The sequence below is a fragment of the Pogona vitticeps genome, chromosome 1, assembly GCF_051106095.1.
Source record: "Pogona vitticeps strain Pit_001003342236 chromosome 1, PviZW2.1, whole genome shotgun sequence".
NCBI classification, from domain to species: domain Eukaryota; kingdom Metazoa; phylum Chordata; class Lepidosauria; order Squamata; family Agamidae; genus Pogona; species Pogona vitticeps.
In genome coordinates, this window is record NC_135783.1 from 123,107,921 (window position 1) to 123,126,365 (window position 18,445).

Genomic DNA, 18,445 nt, shown 5'->3' on the forward strand with positions numbered 1-18,445 from the left:
CAGTTTGCTGTCCTCTGAAGATGCCAGCCACACAGACTGGCGAAACGTTAGGAAGAACAACCTTCAGAACACGGGCAAAGAGCCCGAAAAACCCACAACAACCAATAGTCTTCTTCAGTTTTTACTTTTTCAAACTGTTGCCTTTGTGTGCTGAAAATCACAGTGGAGTGGGATGGGGGCTAACATGTGCCTTTCATTGTGCACGGGCTTCACTCAGTCCAGCCACTCAGTTGGGTTTTAGTTAAGGAAGAAGGAAGGCAAGGTTCTCCAGAGAAACCTGGAAGTTTAAGCAAGTTTAGTTGTTGAACAGACTTTTAGAAATACCATGATATCACTGCAACCAATGAGATAATAAGGTTGAATCAAACAGAGGGATGTGATAGCAAGCATTGAATTGGCATGCCATTATCCCAGAGAATCCAAATCCATTCAGTATGAGAGGTAAAAGGCAGAACTTGAGCTGCTATATATGTTTTAAAAACAGCAGCAACAGACACTAGAAATCTTGAGCCAATGGTGTAGACATGCTATTCAGAATTGTATTGCGTGTGTCCTGGGTGCAGTTTATAAACTGAGCTGAAATACTTCCCTTAAAAGGGGAAGCTATGCATTATGCTAAAGATCCCTTCAGAGAGTTAAGTGTGAATTCTCAACCAGACACATGTCACACTGCTCTTAGGGAATTTGAGGATTTTTTTTTTTGTTTCCCTCAAATTAAATTATTTTACAACTCTGAGGCGCCTCTGTTCTGATCAGTTAATAACTTCCACCAAGGATTCTTTTTCCAGAATGGATGGTACTAATTTTCAACAGATGGTAGGCCCCACCAGTGTAATTCAGAATTGAGGGCAAGCGATGTTTCTTTCATTTTGTTTCATCTTCATGTGGGAATAGTTTTGGAAGATGCTTCCTCCTTCATTCAGCTTTAGACTGCTTTCCATCTCTTGGAATTGTTTATGCAAGAGTCACTTTAAGATTTTGCTGTGTATGTAGGATTGCTAGTGCAGCACAGAGGTGAGGAGACTCGGTTGTGAACTTAGAAGGATGCTCCTGCTATCACAAGGGAGAGTGGCCTCCTGCAGACAAGATACTGGCAGCCTCCATGCCATGTTGAGCAGGCAGAGACTGAGAGCATGCTATCAGTTTGCCTATTCCTATTGCAAATTACTTTTTTCTTCCTGTGGTTACTGTTAACTGTGATGCAACATCTTATTTTTACTGCCACTGACTCCATACATAAGCCTGCAGGTGTGCCTTGGGACATGTGTGAGGTTTGGGGTCAGAATGCGGAAGTATGTTCCATAGGAGTTTTAGAAATATCAACACCTTCCTTTTACTGAGTCAGACCGTTGGTCCATCTAGTCTATCACTGTCAATCCTGATGGACAGCAATTCCTCAGGGTTTCAGGCAGGATCTTTGGATAAGTTGCACTTCATGATCCCTGGTTTTATCTAATGGTCCTCCATCCAAATAGTTGCCAGGACTGACCCTGCTTAGCTTCCAAAAGCAAACAAAATTGTACTCTTCGTTGAAGTTAGGATGGGATATAGTATTAGAAAGTACTTTAACAAATAAAAATGAGGGACAACATAAAGCCTGCAAGTTTATCCATCCCACCAGTGCTTTCTACGTAACATTGTACTTGCTTTGTATAGCACTATATGTGGGGATTTTCGGGGGGGGGGGGGAGGAAGCAATGTTCACTGTTCACAATGCATTGATATCCAGGGCATTGTTTATGGTCCTTGCATTTCTCAGAAGCACTGTATCACTCTGCTCTACTTAATAACTACCAGCTGTTACCTTGCTCTACCAGGCCCTGCGTTCCTTTGGCCCTCAAAGATCTGTCTCCACAGCCCAGTCCTTCCAAGGCCATGGACCAGGACCGGTCCATGGACTGGGGGTTGGGGACCCCTGCTTTATAGGATGAAAACAGCACTTTGTGTCCAGAAATAGATCGGCAGCTAGTGGAGCTGCTGTAACAAGGGGATTATGTGATCCCTTTAACCAGCCCCAGTTTAGCACACAACCCAGAGTCTAAGTGGAGACTCTGATTAGTGGTAATCTGCTTCTGTGGCAATTTCATTTCCCCTATAACAGTGTTAAGTTGTGCAGCAGGATTTTGGCCTCCTGTTTTCCTAATGTCTTAAGAAAGGATAAGCATTTTACATCTAATAATTTTGTGAAATTAACTTTCTGCTGGTCTTCATTGATTACACTTTTTCTGTTTCCTCTGGTAAGATTAATCACTTGGAATATTTGGATGTTTTGAGTGACACAAAAATAAATTAATCAAAATGTGAAGAAGGATTGTCCTGCTATTAGTCACACAGTTTGTTCCAGAAAAGAACAGATGAAATCCTGCTGACAGTTTATCTGTAATACATTTAAGAAAATTCTATAATAAATAACTGTGAAGTAACAATTATCCTCAGTATGGTTGCCAGTTTCACTCATTGATTGATGTATCTGGCACAAATACTGCCAACTTTGGAGAAGGAAGCACTTGTGGCTTGAGTTGCTAAATTGTTTTATTTTTATTTGAGCAGTATTATCCACTTTACTAAATTGTTGATTCATCATTCGTTGGTTTCATATGTGAAGCTTCCACAAACTGTAAAAGAAAAGAACACTTGTAAAGAACTGGAGTCATGATAAGTAACATTCTTTGGCAGAGCTTGGAAAAGTGGCTTTATTGGAGTTATAAGCCAACATCAGACTGGAAAATGCTGGCTTATGGCTTGTCTACACTGCCATTTTGGAACAGGCTGCATTGGGACAAATAAGGTTGTTTGAAGATTTCGTATGCCATTAGGTTCAATAATCGCATCCAAATGGCATATGGACCTTAAGCACACCTATTTAGCCTGTTGTCAGTTTTGTTAAGCCAACATTGTGAAGTGGCTTAAAAAGAGCCACTTCAGGATACTGGCATATTAAACACTTCCTTGGTTCTATGGAAAATTTGATTTTTTTTAAAAAAGGGGATTACGGTAGCGTATATGTGCTGTATCCCTTAAAAAATAAAAGCCAAATGGAAACATCTTCCCAAAAGTGGGAGGAGACAGAAGGGGGGGGGGAGAAAAAAGATTTTTGATTGCTTTTCTTGACTGGAAGAGAAAAGTAAACAAAAATCCCCCTCTTTGCCCCCTCCTGCCTCCTCCACTTTCTGGAAGAAAGTTTTCCATTTGGCTTCTATTTTTAAAAATGTGATGCTGCCTTAATCCACTTCTAGGAAAAATATTCACTTCCTCAGCCTCTCCACAGAGCCAAGGAAGTGTATAATTTGTCAATATCCTGAAGTGGCTTTCTTCTGAAGCCGCTTCACAACATTGGCAATTGACAAGAAGGCTCATCTTTGTTCATTTCCAGTGACTGAATGAACTAAAACAGAGGGATCCTACCTGCACCAAAATAAAGTAGAAACCAAAAAGTGCAGGTGGCATTGCTCTGGGGAAGAAGCTAGATCATTCCAGCAAGGATCCTGTCTGATCACTGTCTTAGGAGTGAACCAATCAATCTGTGCAGTAAACCAAACAGAGGGCTAAACACCCATCTAGTCAGCCTCTTTTTGTGTTTTAAATATGACATTGTATACTTTCTCTCTTTTTGCAAAGTAGACTTTTGTGCTTTCTGTGACTGAAACCCAGTAGTAAGTCGCAACTAGAGTAGGCCCATTGAATCAGCAGAATTTTCAGAGGCGATGACTCACCAGGTCCCCACTTATACTCTAGCTGCACCTTACTACTGGATTTCACCCTATGTATGCTTGAAGCAGTGGCACATTTCCTGCCATATTTTCTACTTTACTGTTTTACTCTATTGTTAATTTTTTTCTCATTTGAAACGGTACAACCCTTCCAAATCAATATCGAAGCTTGTATTTATTTTCTTTATTGTTTACCTAAAATAGTTATATCTCACTTTTCCACATTAAAAAAAGGGAAGCTCAGTACAGAACCAGAAGAAAAATTAAGACAAATCAGGAAGGAAACTGTTCTGTGGAAGACATGGTAGTAAGAATGTGTTTTTTTTTTTTAATTAATTATTACAGTTTAGGGACATGTAGTAAACTGTTCAGTTCAAGAAAGGTGGTAATGTATGTCTTAGCTATGATGGTGCACCCAATGTTCATCCTTTCCCTCAGTTTTAAGATCAAGACCACACAGTTTACTGTCCCTTATTTTTCACTTGCTTATGTTGATCTCTCTTTTGTAGGGATTGCCTGGACCTGAAGGACCGTCAGGTTTACCTGGAGCACTTGGGCCTAAGGTATAGCCTGTGTCCTGTATAAAGGCCTCCTGAGTTGTTGAATGCTTTGTCATTTTAATTTTTTTTCATGAACTCTGATTTTAAAACGATGAGAATTAAAATGTTTAAAAACAAGTGTGCATATGTAGCCATCTGACCTCCATCTTTGGGGGCATGGGCAGTTCTAGAAAATATGAGGACACACAGACAAATTCATGTGAAATCTTTTGAGATGTTGACATCTTGAGATCATTTATCATAGCTAAAAGCTGAAACAGTATCCTTGCTCATACATGCAGAGAACTACCTGGATCTGTGCCTCTGAGCTCACATGTTGTGCTGATCCTGCGTGTTCAGGGTCTACAGGTTTAGGCCTCCATTGCTCACATGTCCAGACTTAATGCACAAATATCACAGGCAACACTGGGCAGTCTCACATCCTTGAAGACAGAACCTGTTCTCTCTTGCACTGCATGGGCGTCCCTTCAGGTACAATAATTAACATGTGAATGGAAGTGAAGGTGCAAACCACTTTGTGGCTATTCTTGCTTCTTTCTCTGTCACTGACACACACACACACCCTATTCACACAATTTTCACCTAGTCCTCAACATTCTGCCATGCTTGTTGTGTTTGAAGAATATTAAAAGAACGAGTAAGTCCACAACTGTATTAAATACGAGTTATAGAGCTGCTTGGCTTTATGTTTTGAGGAATTAGAGATTCTTAAAACTGGGAATTTTTATAATGTCAAATGCCTGCCAATGTCCTGCCATAGTTTTGACTGATACTTCGTCATATATTCATAGGGCAACAAAGGTGAACAAGGTCCACAAGGGAAACTAGGAGCTGCAGGCGTTAAGGTAAATGTGGCTAATTTCCAGTTTATAATAACATTAGATATGGAACGCTCTTCTTTCGTTCACATGAAGATAAATACAGTTATATCCAGTTTATCAGTTATAATTTGTCTTTTACTGAAACTAAGTTAGTGGCCTGTGGCAAATCACAGAATAAACCTGTCTGGGTTCTTTGATCAGTACCATTTTATACTATTTGAGAAGCCAAGACTTAAGTGCCATAGTCGTCTATAGACTGCCATCTCTGTGGTATAAAATTCCATGAGTGCATGAGATTCTGGGTTAATGAACCAGCATAGACATAAGGTTTCCTCTTCTTTTCACATATAAATTCTCTCTGCTGTCCTTAACCATGTGCCATTGTTATATCTACACCAAACTGAATCCTGATGAATGCCCAGGAGAGCCCTCTTTGACGGCAGTATGAAAGGGCAATGCATGTTAAATTGCAGCTGCTCTTTAAGTGGTGAAAAGGCACACTCACCTTCTTGTAGTAATTCCTACCCCATAGCACTTCCAGCATTCATGGAAGTCTCCACATATAGAGGTGCATTTGTAAATACCTGCCTGCCTCAGAGATTTATACTGGCAGGTGAACAGCAGAGGTGCGACTGGGAGGCACCGCACGACATCAAGGAGTGGCCAAAAGCACACACTGGCAGCCATGATAATCCTGGTTTGTTCCTTCCCCCAGTGATGCATGTGGAGGTTTTTCTCCTTGACCCTATAGCTTTTGACCCTCTCCAAATCAGCATGTAACTCTCATATTAAGCATTTTGATTGGATACTAGAGCCATGGCGTCCACACATGTATATGGTGTGAGTTTAATTGCATGGAGTTAACATGTAAAGACGAGGGCTTTTTGTAAAACAGTTCATTGGTTCTCATATAAATATTTTCACTGGTCTGAAAAAGTTTCTAGAAGAAGGAACATGTTGGTAATGTACAAGTAAGTTCTGCCGTTCATTGGGACTAGTGGAAAGAACTACGCTTTAAGGTCGGCCAAAGTAGTATCTCCTTTAATTGCATATTATATAATCTCTGATTTATGGTGCCGTTGTATTTTCCAGGGAGAACAAGGGATGCCAGGTACGCCAGGTGAACCAGGCTATCCCGGCATGCCTGGCACACTGGGTTTAAAGGTACGTCTGTTACAAGTTAAAGGACTCTGATATATTTATTAATTATTTTGTTACGTGGTAGTTTACCCTGATAAGGGTAAAAAGTGAAGTTCTGTTCCTTTATAGCAAGGAGGTAGTTATGAATTATTGTTATTGATAAGATAATGATTGTACTGAAAAATAACGTACGATAGTGATCTGTAATCATCAGTCCTAAATGCTTCCCTTGCAGGTTGGGTCATAGATTCCAAGCATGTTTGTAGATTCCGTGCTTCTGCTGCTAAATTGCATGAAGAAGAAATACTTGTTGTTGCTGTTGTTATGTGGTGTTAAAGTTGCTTGTGTCTTACAGCAGCCATAGGGATTAGCCTCCTCCAAAAGGCCTTGTCACTAACAGCACTGCTCAGAACTTGCAAACTCAAGACTGTGGCGTCCTTCATTTAGTCAATACATTTCATTTTTTGTCTGGCTCTTTTCTTGCTTTTCCAGCATTATTGTTTTTTCCAGTGCATCTTGTCTTCTCGTGATGTACCCAAAGTTTAATCAGTCTAAGGTTAATCATTTTTTTGCTCCTAGAAGGAGCATAGACTTGATTTCATCTGGTATCAACTTAAATGTCCAAGAGAAATAGACATGGCTATAATTATTCTTCTTACTGTACAACAATACGCTTTCTTAATTTCCAAGTCACACGTTTCAGAAGAAGATGCAGTGAAAATAAGTTCCATGAATACGGTGGAGAAAATAGCATTCCAAAGATGGGATTGCTTGTGCCTGAGCAATCAAACGTAAGAGTGTGGCTACACCGGAGAGCTTAATCTAAATGATTCAGCTTTGCTGTGATTTGATTCGCAAGCTGTATTACGTCTGAAATTGCAAACAGTGCTGCCACAGATTGATTCGGGAGGTCACCCTTTCCAACCCAAAGCCCCTTCCCCTGTTCCTTCCTTCCTTCCTGATCCCACCTCTGCTAATCTTTTAATGGCCCAGAGGAGGCCCATACCCCAGAGCAAGAGTGAAAGGATGGGAAGGAGGTGCAACCGAGAGCCCACAGTGCAGTGAGGCTTTGCCCAAGGATTGGGGTGAAGCGGCTGAAATCCACCTGAACTGTCCCAGAAACCCCCCAGATTGGATAGGATTCTTATCTGTGCAGCCAGGAAAGAGCCACAGGAGGGGTTGGTAAATGTTTTGGATGGATGCCAGGGTGCTGGAGGGTGGGAGAAGAGTTGCAAGTGTCCCCTTATATGGTTCAGGAGGACCCATGGAAGAGGTTATGTGTTGATGCAGGCATTTTTGCAGACAAGCCATGTAGGACGTCCCTGGGTCTCAGCCAAGTATCCTCTTTGGGGATCCTCCCCACTTCAAGCTTCAGAAATAGAAAAATGACATGGAAAAGGTACTTTATAGTCCCAGAATACAGGACATCAAAAGTTTCAACGGTAATTTTGCAAAATACGTAATGATTCACAGCTCAGAATGATTCCACTCAGGATCACCTCCTTCCCATCACCCATCGGTTCCTCCATTCCCTTATGTTCAAGTAATAGATGCAGGAATTACTGATCTCTGATCGCTTTTAAGCTAATGTAAACAAGTTTATGTCACTAGAGATTAGTAATTCCTGCACGTGTCACTTGAGAGTTAGGGGCTGGAGTAACAAATGGATGTTGGTAATGGGGTGATCCTGTATCATGATATATTTTGCAAAATTACTATTTGAACATTTGATGTTCTGTATTCTGAAACTATGAAGTGCCTTTTGCACATTATTTTTCTATAGAAATGTAGTAATCTGAGAGCTTTAAATGAAGCACTCATGGTGCTTTGCTTTTGCATGTCTCTCCTGCACATTCCACCTGGGCGGGAAGCTGTTTTTTTAAAAAAAGTGACTTGGGACAAGAGACATGAATGCTGGTGCTGCTTGTGTGTGTGTGTGTGTGTGTGTGTGTGTGTGTGCGTGTGCGCGCACACACACACACACACTCCAGCTCATCCTCCCTCAAGAGGCTACAGACATGTCCATGTATTTACAAGAGCATCTGCAGGGGGAAAAACACGATTGAATCCTCCTGGGATGAAAAATTTGAAGCCCTTTAAGGTAAAGGTTCTCCATGACATTTAGTCCAGCCGTGTCCGACTCTAGGGCACAGTGCTCATCCCCGTTTCCAAGCCATGAGAGTCAGTTAAAGACCTGGCTCTTTAGGCAGGCCTTCCCTCCAGCCAACACTTGATTTTTTTCTCTTTAATTTTCCTTTTTCCCCAATCTGACAACTGCTAGTCTTCTGACCTTGCAGCACAGAGGCTCTAAGTTGGGCATGTGTGCACACATGTGTCTCTGTGTCCCTGCATGGAGCTGTTTTCCTCCTCCATGCAGTACACCCTTACTGGTTCCACAGGAATTAAGAGGCTAAGTAGCAGTCAGGTGCTGCTAACCCAGTGCCCTTGAGTAACTGATTATCAGCAAGTGTGACCACCTCTATAAAAGCTGACATTTTAGCAGTTTGCTGGTCTGGTGCATTCGGGTGTGTGTTAACACAATGGCAAGGAGGAAACCCATCAGTAATGATTGTAGAGAAGCAATTGTTGCTGCCCATCAATCTGGGAAGGATTATAAGTCCATTTCCAAACAATTTGAAGTCCATCATTCTACAGTGAGGAAGATTATTCAAAAGTGGAAAACATTTAAGACAGTTGCCAATCTTCCCAGGAGTGGACGTCCAAGCAAATTCACCCCAAGGTCGGACCGTGCAATGCTCAGAGAAATTGCCAAAAACCCAAGAGTTACATCTCAAACTCTGCAGGCCTCAGTTCAAACTCTGCAGGCCACATTAAATATTAAAGTTCATGGCAATACAATTAGAAAAAGACTGAAGAAGTACGGTTTGTTTGGAAAGGTTGTCAGGAGAAAGCCTCTTCTCTCTAAAAAGGACATGGCAGCGTGGGGTGAAGATTTTAATTGTAAGCCACCCTGAGTAGACTTTGTCTAGAGGGGCGGGGTAAAAATCAAATAAATAAATAAATAAATAAATAAATAAATAAATAAATAAATAAATAAATAAATAAATAAATAAATAAATAAATAAATAATGTGTTACGTTCCGGTCGTGAGGGAACCCAGTGCGTGAGGGTGGAGTCACGCGCACACACGGGTGAAGTTGCATGTGAGAGAGGCAGAGCCCCACCCAGTGGGACTGAAAATCAGAAGGTACGTTCCTCCCAGCCCTTTGTGCTTCTTCCCCTCTGCTTCTGGGGGCTTCTACTTTTTCAAGTTGGAATTATTCAACTAACATGTAGTTAGTTGTGATATATTATTGTAAGGATGGGGATGTGTTTGTAGGTGACATAGGCAGTTTAGGCTTAAAGTTCAGGCCAAAGGGAGGGGGACATGTAAAAGCAAAGCAATGTGATTTTAATGTGGGGGATTGGGTTCTAGTCCTGAATCTTGTCAAATGCAGTCAGCTTTAGATTGTGTGGGAAGGCCCCTTTTTGTGAAGCAAAAGCTTAGTGCTGTTACTTAATTGACAGATCTGAAAATGGACTTTTAAAGTGTATCATGCCAGTAGTTTAAAACCATACATGACCAGAGATGAGGTAATTCCCACATGTGCTACTTGAAAGTAAGAGAAAAGAGTAATAGATGGAAAGGGAGAGGTGGTAATTCCTGTTATGGAATCATTCTGATGTGAATGATGATGTATTTTGCAAAATTACTCTTCAAACGTTTGATGTCCTGTGCTGGCCAGGATTTCTGGGAGTTGTAGTCTAAGAACATCTGGGGAGCCCAGGTTGGGAACCACCTCTCTAGACTCTTAAGTACATTTCTGTTATTTTTCTACAGAAAAGGTTTTGAGAAATGTAGTAGTTGGAAGCTTTAAATGAGAAAGTGGCTTTGCAGCAAACCGTAAAAGGATCAGCACAGTGGGGTCAGAGGAAGGAGGGGAAAAAGGGGGGCTGTGGGGTGGCATGCAACTAGCATTGCATCCAGTGTGAAGGATGAACTAAATCAATCCGCAGCCCCTGTGTCAGCAGTGATTCAATTTCAAATATAATACAGGCTGTAAATCAAATTGCATCAAAGTAGTCACACCCTTAGATAAGTCTTGAAGTCAACACACATCATATTTTATAAACTGGGCTCCAAAACAACATTACACTAGTAGCTGACCATCAGCCATCATTGTAGAACACTCTCCTTCCTGCTCTACATCCCTGTTGGTCAAGCAAAAACAAAACAAAACACCAGGTCCAGAAGGTCTCCCGACTTCTCAGAACAGGTTTTGGGGCTGTATATAGAGTTTCAGTAGGAAGATTTTCCTCTAATGGAAGAAGATCCATCAGTGGATCCATTTTGTTGGATTTCAGCCATGCTGACTAGGCATGTGAATGCAGCAGTACATATTGCTACATAGTTATGTCCTTGTTTTCATTTTTCTGTGCCTGTACAGATTGGATGGCTGAAGTATGGCTGCCTAGCTGTTGTTGGGCTGGACCTCTCAGTGTTCCTCAGCATTGTCTATACTGGCTAGGGCTTACAGAAAGTGTAGGCCAAAAACCACCCAGAGGGGATGCACTTCATCTGCCCACTCTCTAGCATGGCTGTCTTCTCCTTGTAAACATTTAAGAAAAATATCCCACTGTGAAAATCCTCGGGACACCCCATTTCCCTAGTCTTAGACATATCTTAATAGCAGATATTTTGTCCAACAACCATATCCATTTTTACAAGTAAGTGAAGAATTAAATTAGAGTTTATAACAATTTAGTTTGGAAGGCATTCCATGATTTAGATTTGTAGTTTTTCGGATGTTTCAAGTTAAGAAAACAAAAATTTGGAGACATAAAACTAGTGAGAGCAGGAAAAAAGATTCCAGTGTTTGATCATTTTGGAAATTACTAATATCATAATAAACTCAGGGTGCTGGCTTAAAAAAAGTTTTAGCAATATTTTATATTCAATTATGTTTATTCTTTGGCTTGTGAAGCTTCTTGGAGATGTAATTCAATGCTGGTAGATGTTTATGACCTTGTCAGTCAAGTATGAAGAAAAATTCAGATGAAGAATTATGAAGTATTTGCCTGATCTTGACAGATCATCCAGATAAGTGTATGAGAGAGAAAAAACAGTGCTGCAATAAATGCTTTGCCCAGATCTGCTTGTTTTGACAGGTCTTCTTGCTATTCTTAGAGGATATTTTAAATTTTTTAAACCTTACATGAGGGATTCAGGATGGACTATCGACTCCAACTCTGTATCATAGTTGCCATTACTGCAAGAGGATTTTAACTTGCCTGCCTACTGAACTGTCAGAATGAAATTCTGGAAGGCAGGCCTAGGCTCAGATGTCCCTCAGTGAGTGCAGATAGAGATGGTAAGACTGTGCCCTCCCCATAATTAGCTTCAAGACATCTCAAACTTCCCTCATACAGGGTAATTATGGGCCAGATGCAGTTTGACCACTGCATCTTTAGTGAACTCATCACTTGAATAAATCACATAGTTACATAAGAAACCTGGATTATGGAGGGTGTATAACAACACTCTCAACTGCTTTCAGTCGTTAGCCTTGTATAATCAGCAGCACTTTCATAACTATTGCATATTAACATATTGCAGTCATACAGTGAACCTTGTCCACTGTATGACTGCATATACAGTGGATATATTCAAATCTTTTAAGGCAGTTGAGGACAAATGCTAAATATCTCCTGCAATACTTCACCGTTTTTAATTTTGCTATTTGTAGTTGTTGACACTGGTCCAGACACACTAAGCGTGGTAGATCCTTCACATCTGCTTAGTGTAGATAGTCTTGATATTTCATATATTTTATATAAGTCTGTACAAAAATCCCTGGGCTTAGATCTTAGACTTCTGAAACATAAATACAATGTCATACTAGAAATAAAACTTGATCAACCTCCACTCCTTAATAATGCCAGGGAAAAGATCTTGCAGCTTCACAAATCCTCCAGCCTCGGAATTAAATTATGATGACTATAGCAGAGATCTCTATAACGTATAGTGGTCTGCTTCTGACATTGGAACATCTCTTATAATAAAAGGCATCAGAGATTTAGACAAACACAAGGAAGTCTCATGTATCCTTTAATATGGAGTCATATTATGGGTGGCTGCTCTCTTTTGACTAGATGTCCTAGTGAGGATATTTAGAAGTGTTGTACAAGATTGGAGATGCTGGTAGGTCATATCCCAGAAATCTAAACCTTGGCAGAGGTTAAGAAAGAATAGTTTGGTAGAGTGAACAGGATCCAGAGATGGAAGTGGAAGAAACTGTAGCCATGAATGTGTACCAGTCTGTTGTTCGAAGGTTACTAGAAGACACTGTGTAAAGTTTTGCAAAATATTGTGCAGCACCTTGCACAAAAGCATATCATGGGGCCCGGTGAAAGAGACTGTGTAAGGAATTCCACAGTCCCCTTCTGCAAATGGATGTGTACCCAGACCCTCTGGATTCCAGTTGCTTTTTCTTGTGCAAGGATCTTGCAGTATCAGAAGAGTATGCTTTTAGTAAAACGGCTTTGGATCTACCCCACAGTGCCTTTCTGCAGCATGGCCAACAATTTCATTTTTCTTATGCTAGTCTATGGATTCACTCATTTCACTTGTACATATATATCAAAAGTAAGTAAATCACATGGTAATGAAAAGTTGATGCTTCTGTTGTTTTCAGGGAGAGAAAGGAAACCCAGGTGAAAAAGGCATCCAGGTAATATTCCCTTTTCAATAGTCAAAATAACTTGAAATATTTGTTTAAAATAAATGGTGCACTCTATAGCTGAAATCCTGGAAGGAATGAAGGAGTTGACTTACCAAGTCCTCACTATTCTTTTCTGTTCTATGCTAGGCAACAGGATAGGATAGCTCTGCTGGATATAAATTGTCACCTGGTGAAATCTTGCGGAACCTTTCATACTGGAGAATTGCTGCCAGTTCTTTTTCTGGAAATTTTTCAGTATTAAAGGCTCCCCACTCCCCCTGTCCTGAGGCTCCCAAAGACTTCTCCAGGATAAAAGGGATGAGGATCAGAAGTTTGAAGTTAAATCAAATCACATCAAATATCAACATTATCAGGTGATGAAGTCATCATAATCTATGACCAGTAGAGGGTTTTTTTTTTTTTTTACTTATATACCGCCCCATAGCGCTACAAGCACTCTCCGGGCGGTTTACAATTTAATTATACAGGCTACACATTGCCCCCCCCCAGCAAGCTGGGTACTCATTTTACCGACCTCGGAAGGATAGAAGGCTGAGTCAACCTTGAGCCGGCTACCTGGGATTTGAACCCCAGGTCGTGAGCACAGTTTTAGCTGCAGTACAGCGTTTTAACCATTTCATTAATATTTTGAATGTGTTAGAATTTGTCATTAAAAATACATCAGAGTATGAGAGGAAGACAAGCAAACATAGTATGTCCGTATTTTCCCTTGGAACATCCTAGTTCTATCATGATGCTTGAAGAAGTCCAGACATAAACTGTCCATAGCTAGATCAAAAAGACAGTTGAATTTTTAAGAATAATGCTAGCATACTGATTTGAAAAATAAATATTAAAATATTTTAATTATAACAGTGGTTTCCAATTGTGGGTCCCCAGATGTTCTGGGACTACAACTCCCAGAAGCCTTCATCCCTAGCTCTGTGGGTCAGGATTTCTGGGAGTTGCCATTCAAGAACATCTGGAGACCCAAAGTTGGGAAGCAGTGAACTATAAGATACAATCCTTCTGATTGTAGGAAAATATGGGCATCATATTTAGATGTGTGACATTGGCTTAAGCTTTGGTTTGAATGCCAGTAGAGGCACTCTTTCTTGGAACATTGTGAAATTCTTTGGAAAACAATTAATTTTCCGGGAAAGGAATGGCCTTGTATTAGACTTTGATTACATGCAGGTTAGATGATATAACCAAAAGCTTTCACCGTGAAAAACAGTGAAACATTTCAAACATTAACTTTATTGGTATAGTTCATTTTATTGGAACACCATGCTTCAGGCTATGTGTGTGTGTGTGTGGGGGGGGGGGATGGGACCAAAAAGCAGATTTATTGTACTGTGGAGTGCTAGCTACTTCTTTGTACATACAATATGGAGTAAAATGTTTAGTCTTCCACTCTATATATGCAGTGAATATGGTTTTGTGTACATATGTGAAGAAAGTGGGATACAAAAGATGACAGTTGCTTTATTAAAACTGATAATGACATTCTGGCAATAGACAGAGCAATTAGCTAATGTTGATTGTCCTACTTTTTGCTTGCTTTTCTTTAGGCTACAGTCCTGAACATGTTAGCCAGAGAATAAGGCCCATTAAACTCCGCAGGACATCTAAGCAGGCCTGCCTAAGAGCAAATTGTTCATTAAATATTTGGTGAAATAAGGATATTTATTTATTTATTTGATTTATATCCCGCCCATCTGATAAATCTATACCAATATGAGTATTTAAAGATTGTAACTTAATTATTATAGTTTTAACAATGTCTTCCATAGGTTGTTGAGTCATTAAATATCTAATTCATGCTGACATTTATGGTGGAATATCAGGGTCAGCTTTCAGTGAAAGAGTTTGTAAAAAGAAATAAATTAAAACAGCTCTAAAGCAAATTAACAGCAGATATAAAAAAGTAAATTCTTAAAAGCAATTGTGCTAGGTAGGCAGGAGGCCAGCCGTCCATGCATCATCTGAATCCTGGAATATGATGGACAATCCATTGGCCAGTCCTTCAACCCTAGAGCCATTTCACATGTTAAATTTGGGGCTGTCGCTAGAGTCCACCTGGAAATTAATCTAGAATGCTATGGTAAAGTTCTTGACTGGAGCTGGCTGCGGTGAGCATCCTGTGCGTTATTGCAAGAGCTATACTGGAGCTATAGTGCTACCTTGGCTTTTGGTTTGCAATTCAGACCAATAGGTTTATTCTGTAAAGTGCCATTCTATAGTCTACTCAGCACAAGCACCAGCAGAGTGGGTTCTAATCTAGAGCTAGGAAAAGGGTATCTCCTCCTAAATGAATCAGTTGAATAGTAACAGAGGGGTTTCTCCTGTGACTTCCATCCGCAGTGGTGATGTTTGTGCTCTTTTCTGTGGTGGTCGTTATATCCATGAAGCTCCACAAATGTCCACCTGGTGCCTCTTTTTGTGACCTTTAAATCAGTCCTTTTCAGCCTTGGGTGTTTTTGGACTGCAATTCCCAGTAGCTACGCTGGCTGGGGTTTCTGGGAGTTGCAGTCCAAGAACATCTGGGTTACCCAAGGTTGAGAGTGATTGCTTAAATCATACAGCTGTCCCTTAGGTTTAGGTCCTACATAACATAAGGATCTTCAAAATCTGGGTGCTAATAAACATCTAGGGTATTTATGTGTTTAAAAGTTGATGTTTTATATGATTCTGCCACTTTCTCATTACAAGTGATTTGGAACAATATAAATAACAAAGATTGGGTGTAAATGACTGCCAAGAATGGGTTGGATACAGACTTGGAAGAGTCCTGTTGAAATCAACAGGACATCCGCATGTTACAGTTTAAGTCCCATTAATTTCAGCTGGTCTGCTCAGAATATGACTAAATCTAAATCTACTGCAATAAACATGTTCATGTTGTAATGAAAAGTTGAAATACTTATCATATACTGAAATTGTTCTCTTTTTAAAAAAGGGTCAAAAAGGAGAAGGTGGCAGATCAGGTCTTCCAGGGCAGAAGGTAAAATGAATTGTTTACCTTTTTTTGAGTTTGCTCCAATTCCTTTTGCTCAGAGTGTATCCACACATGGAACTAGTTGTTGTACACAATATGCTTATTGTCTCTTATGCCATAAACATCTGTACTTAAAGATTATATCCAAATGTGCCCTTTCTCAAGCTTATTTGGATGCTTTTTAGTTCCCTCTGGGATTGTCTTATCTATATGGTGGTTTACACTCCTCAAACTGTTTCCGTGGAAGGGAGGGACATATTCCATCTGTGAATGGTTCTTCTGTTCTTTTACCCTGCAACGTGGGCTGGATCCAGTTGCATCTAGAGAAGAGGCTAAGAGGCAGTGGATGCTCCTACTGAAATAAAGGCAGTTCTTGCCAATTTCCCCTTAGAGGTTCTTGTAGTTGGCCCCCACCATTCATCTGGCCAACCTGTCTCCCCTCTGGAGTACTTATGCAAGGGCTGGAGAGTTAAGGAGGTACCTGTCAAAAAGCACTTGGTCAGCAGGAATATCCCATGAGTAGAATTTTCTCCTGAAGGAAACTCCACTCCAGATCCAGCCTCTGCTGTTTCTCTTCCTGAACTATGATGTCCTTCCCTTTTTAAAAATTGCACAGTGGTTTTATTTTATTTATTTCAAAGTTATAGATGCGTATTATAAAGCCCTATATATAACAAATGACATATTTTCTATGGCCAAAATTCTATTGGTTTTTGCATAACTTGCAGTGGCTGATACCCTGTTTTCCCCAAAATAAAACCTAACCTGAAAATAAGTCCTAGTATGATTTTTCAGGAGGCTTGTAATATAAGCCCTACCCCAAAAATTAGCCCCAGTTAAGTGAAACCCTGCCCTCTGCTATTGTGCAGCAACCAGAAGAAGATGACATGACTGTATTTGAATAAATGTAGATGGTTGTACATGAAATTAAAATAAAACATCCCCTGAAAATAAGCCCTAATGTGTTTTTTGAAGCAAAAATTAATATAAGACCCTGTCTTATCTTTGGGGAAACAGGGTAGCAACTACTGTAGTTGCTAATATACCAGGGCATGTCTCAGTCATATGTCTGGTCATATGTTTGACTGCAGAGCCAAAATGTGTCCTGATGCCCGTCAGTCAGCTGCAATTAGCTGCAAGCAAAGTAGACAAACCCTATGCTGTTTCCAGTAGGATTCTGGCCCATACCTCTCAGTGTTCCACAACTTATATTTTGAGATCATTTCCCCAACATGTGATATTGTCATGCAGATTTGCTCTTTATAGTGTGACCTTGCATTGGTAGAAATGGTATTGCATCACAATTATGCATAATGTGTTTTACAATTTTGATTTAAAAGGGAGCAATGGGATCAGTTGGAGCTGAAGGAGAGGTATGTGTTTATTGTGTTTTTTTTAGTTCCTGGAATTTTTGACTGGTGTCCCTTTGTTTTGGCAGCTTAGTTTTACCATTTGTTTTGTGACGGCTAATTGTTGTTGTTGGCTACTTGTGTTTAAAAGAAAACACAAGAGAAAGAAAGAGGTGTTGCCAAATATCCATAGCCCCTACTTTTTAATATGTTTTAGGAATAAATTACGATGCTTTGTAACTTTCGAAATGTGTGTTCCCTAAATGAATATAATTACTCTGAAATACTACACTTCATGTTAGCCAAAAGGCTGAGAAGCGATGTAAGTTGCCATGGTCCGTGTGTTAAAGTGATAAATTGAATTTGTTCATGAAACTCTGTAATGCCATTGTGGATCAAAAGGTGGACAGCAAGTGAGAATAATCCAGGTGTGCTTCAGGTTTAATAGGAAGTTTGCCTTTGTTTCTTTGAATTTATTATATTAAAAAGTGTTGGAATCTTCTGCCCCAGCCCATTAGTTGACCAGGATGCAGTGTTTGTAAACTATGTATTAATGCACTACCTAAAGCAGGAATTTTGAAAGCAAAACCTGTTACAACTCACACTTACAAGATAATGGCAGATGATGATAGCATGGCAAGCAAAAATCATCCGTGGCCCAATCCTGTCCACAGGAAATGTTGTGGCAGGTGATCTGTCACTTCCGCTGTCAGCTTTCACTGGTCAGACAGTGGGGAAGGGTTATTATTATTATTATTTTCCTAGCATAGAACAAAGTCATCATTTCTCTGCCCATGAAGAGGCTCTTCTGGCCCATCCTCTTAATCCCTCTTATATGATCTTTGGAGGCAGTTAGGATGGCTCTAATATGCTTCACTTCTGATCTCAGAAATTGTAATATTTCAGAATTTAATTTTGCTTTGGAGGTTAATTCCAGTAGATGGGAATGAATTCCCCACTCTGTCTTTATTTGGAAATTCCACGGTCCAGAATGAGATGTGAATCAAATTAAGCAACAACAACAAAATGATTCATCTATTTTAGATAGTGTAGGATGACTAGGGATGAGTAGAAATCTTAGAAGGGGTAAGATTATGATTGAAAATCAGTGGTCTCTATGCCATGAGACCGCCTGTCAATGA

The 18,445-nt window shown here is 40.1% G+C and overlaps 1 protein-coding gene across 1 annotated transcript in view; it reads left to right on the forward strand.

Annotated features, from left to right (window-relative positions):
- Positions 1-18,445, forward strand: part of COL21A1 (collagen type XXI alpha 1 chain) — a 128,464-nt gene that overhangs the window by 99,072 nt on the left and 10,947 nt on the right. Inside the window, exons 20-25 of the mRNA XM_020781776.3 lie at positions 4,220-4,273; positions 5,062-5,115; positions 6,184-6,255; positions 12,927-12,962; positions 15,916-15,960; positions 17,295-17,327. Coding sequence (XP_020637435.3) covers positions 4,220-4,273; positions 5,062-5,115; positions 6,184-6,255; positions 12,927-12,962; positions 15,916-15,960; positions 17,295-17,327 — 294 coding nt within the window. The remainder of the gene's footprint in view (positions 1-4,219; positions 4,274-5,061; positions 5,116-6,183; positions 6,256-12,926; positions 12,963-15,915; positions 15,961-17,294; positions 17,328-18,445) is intronic.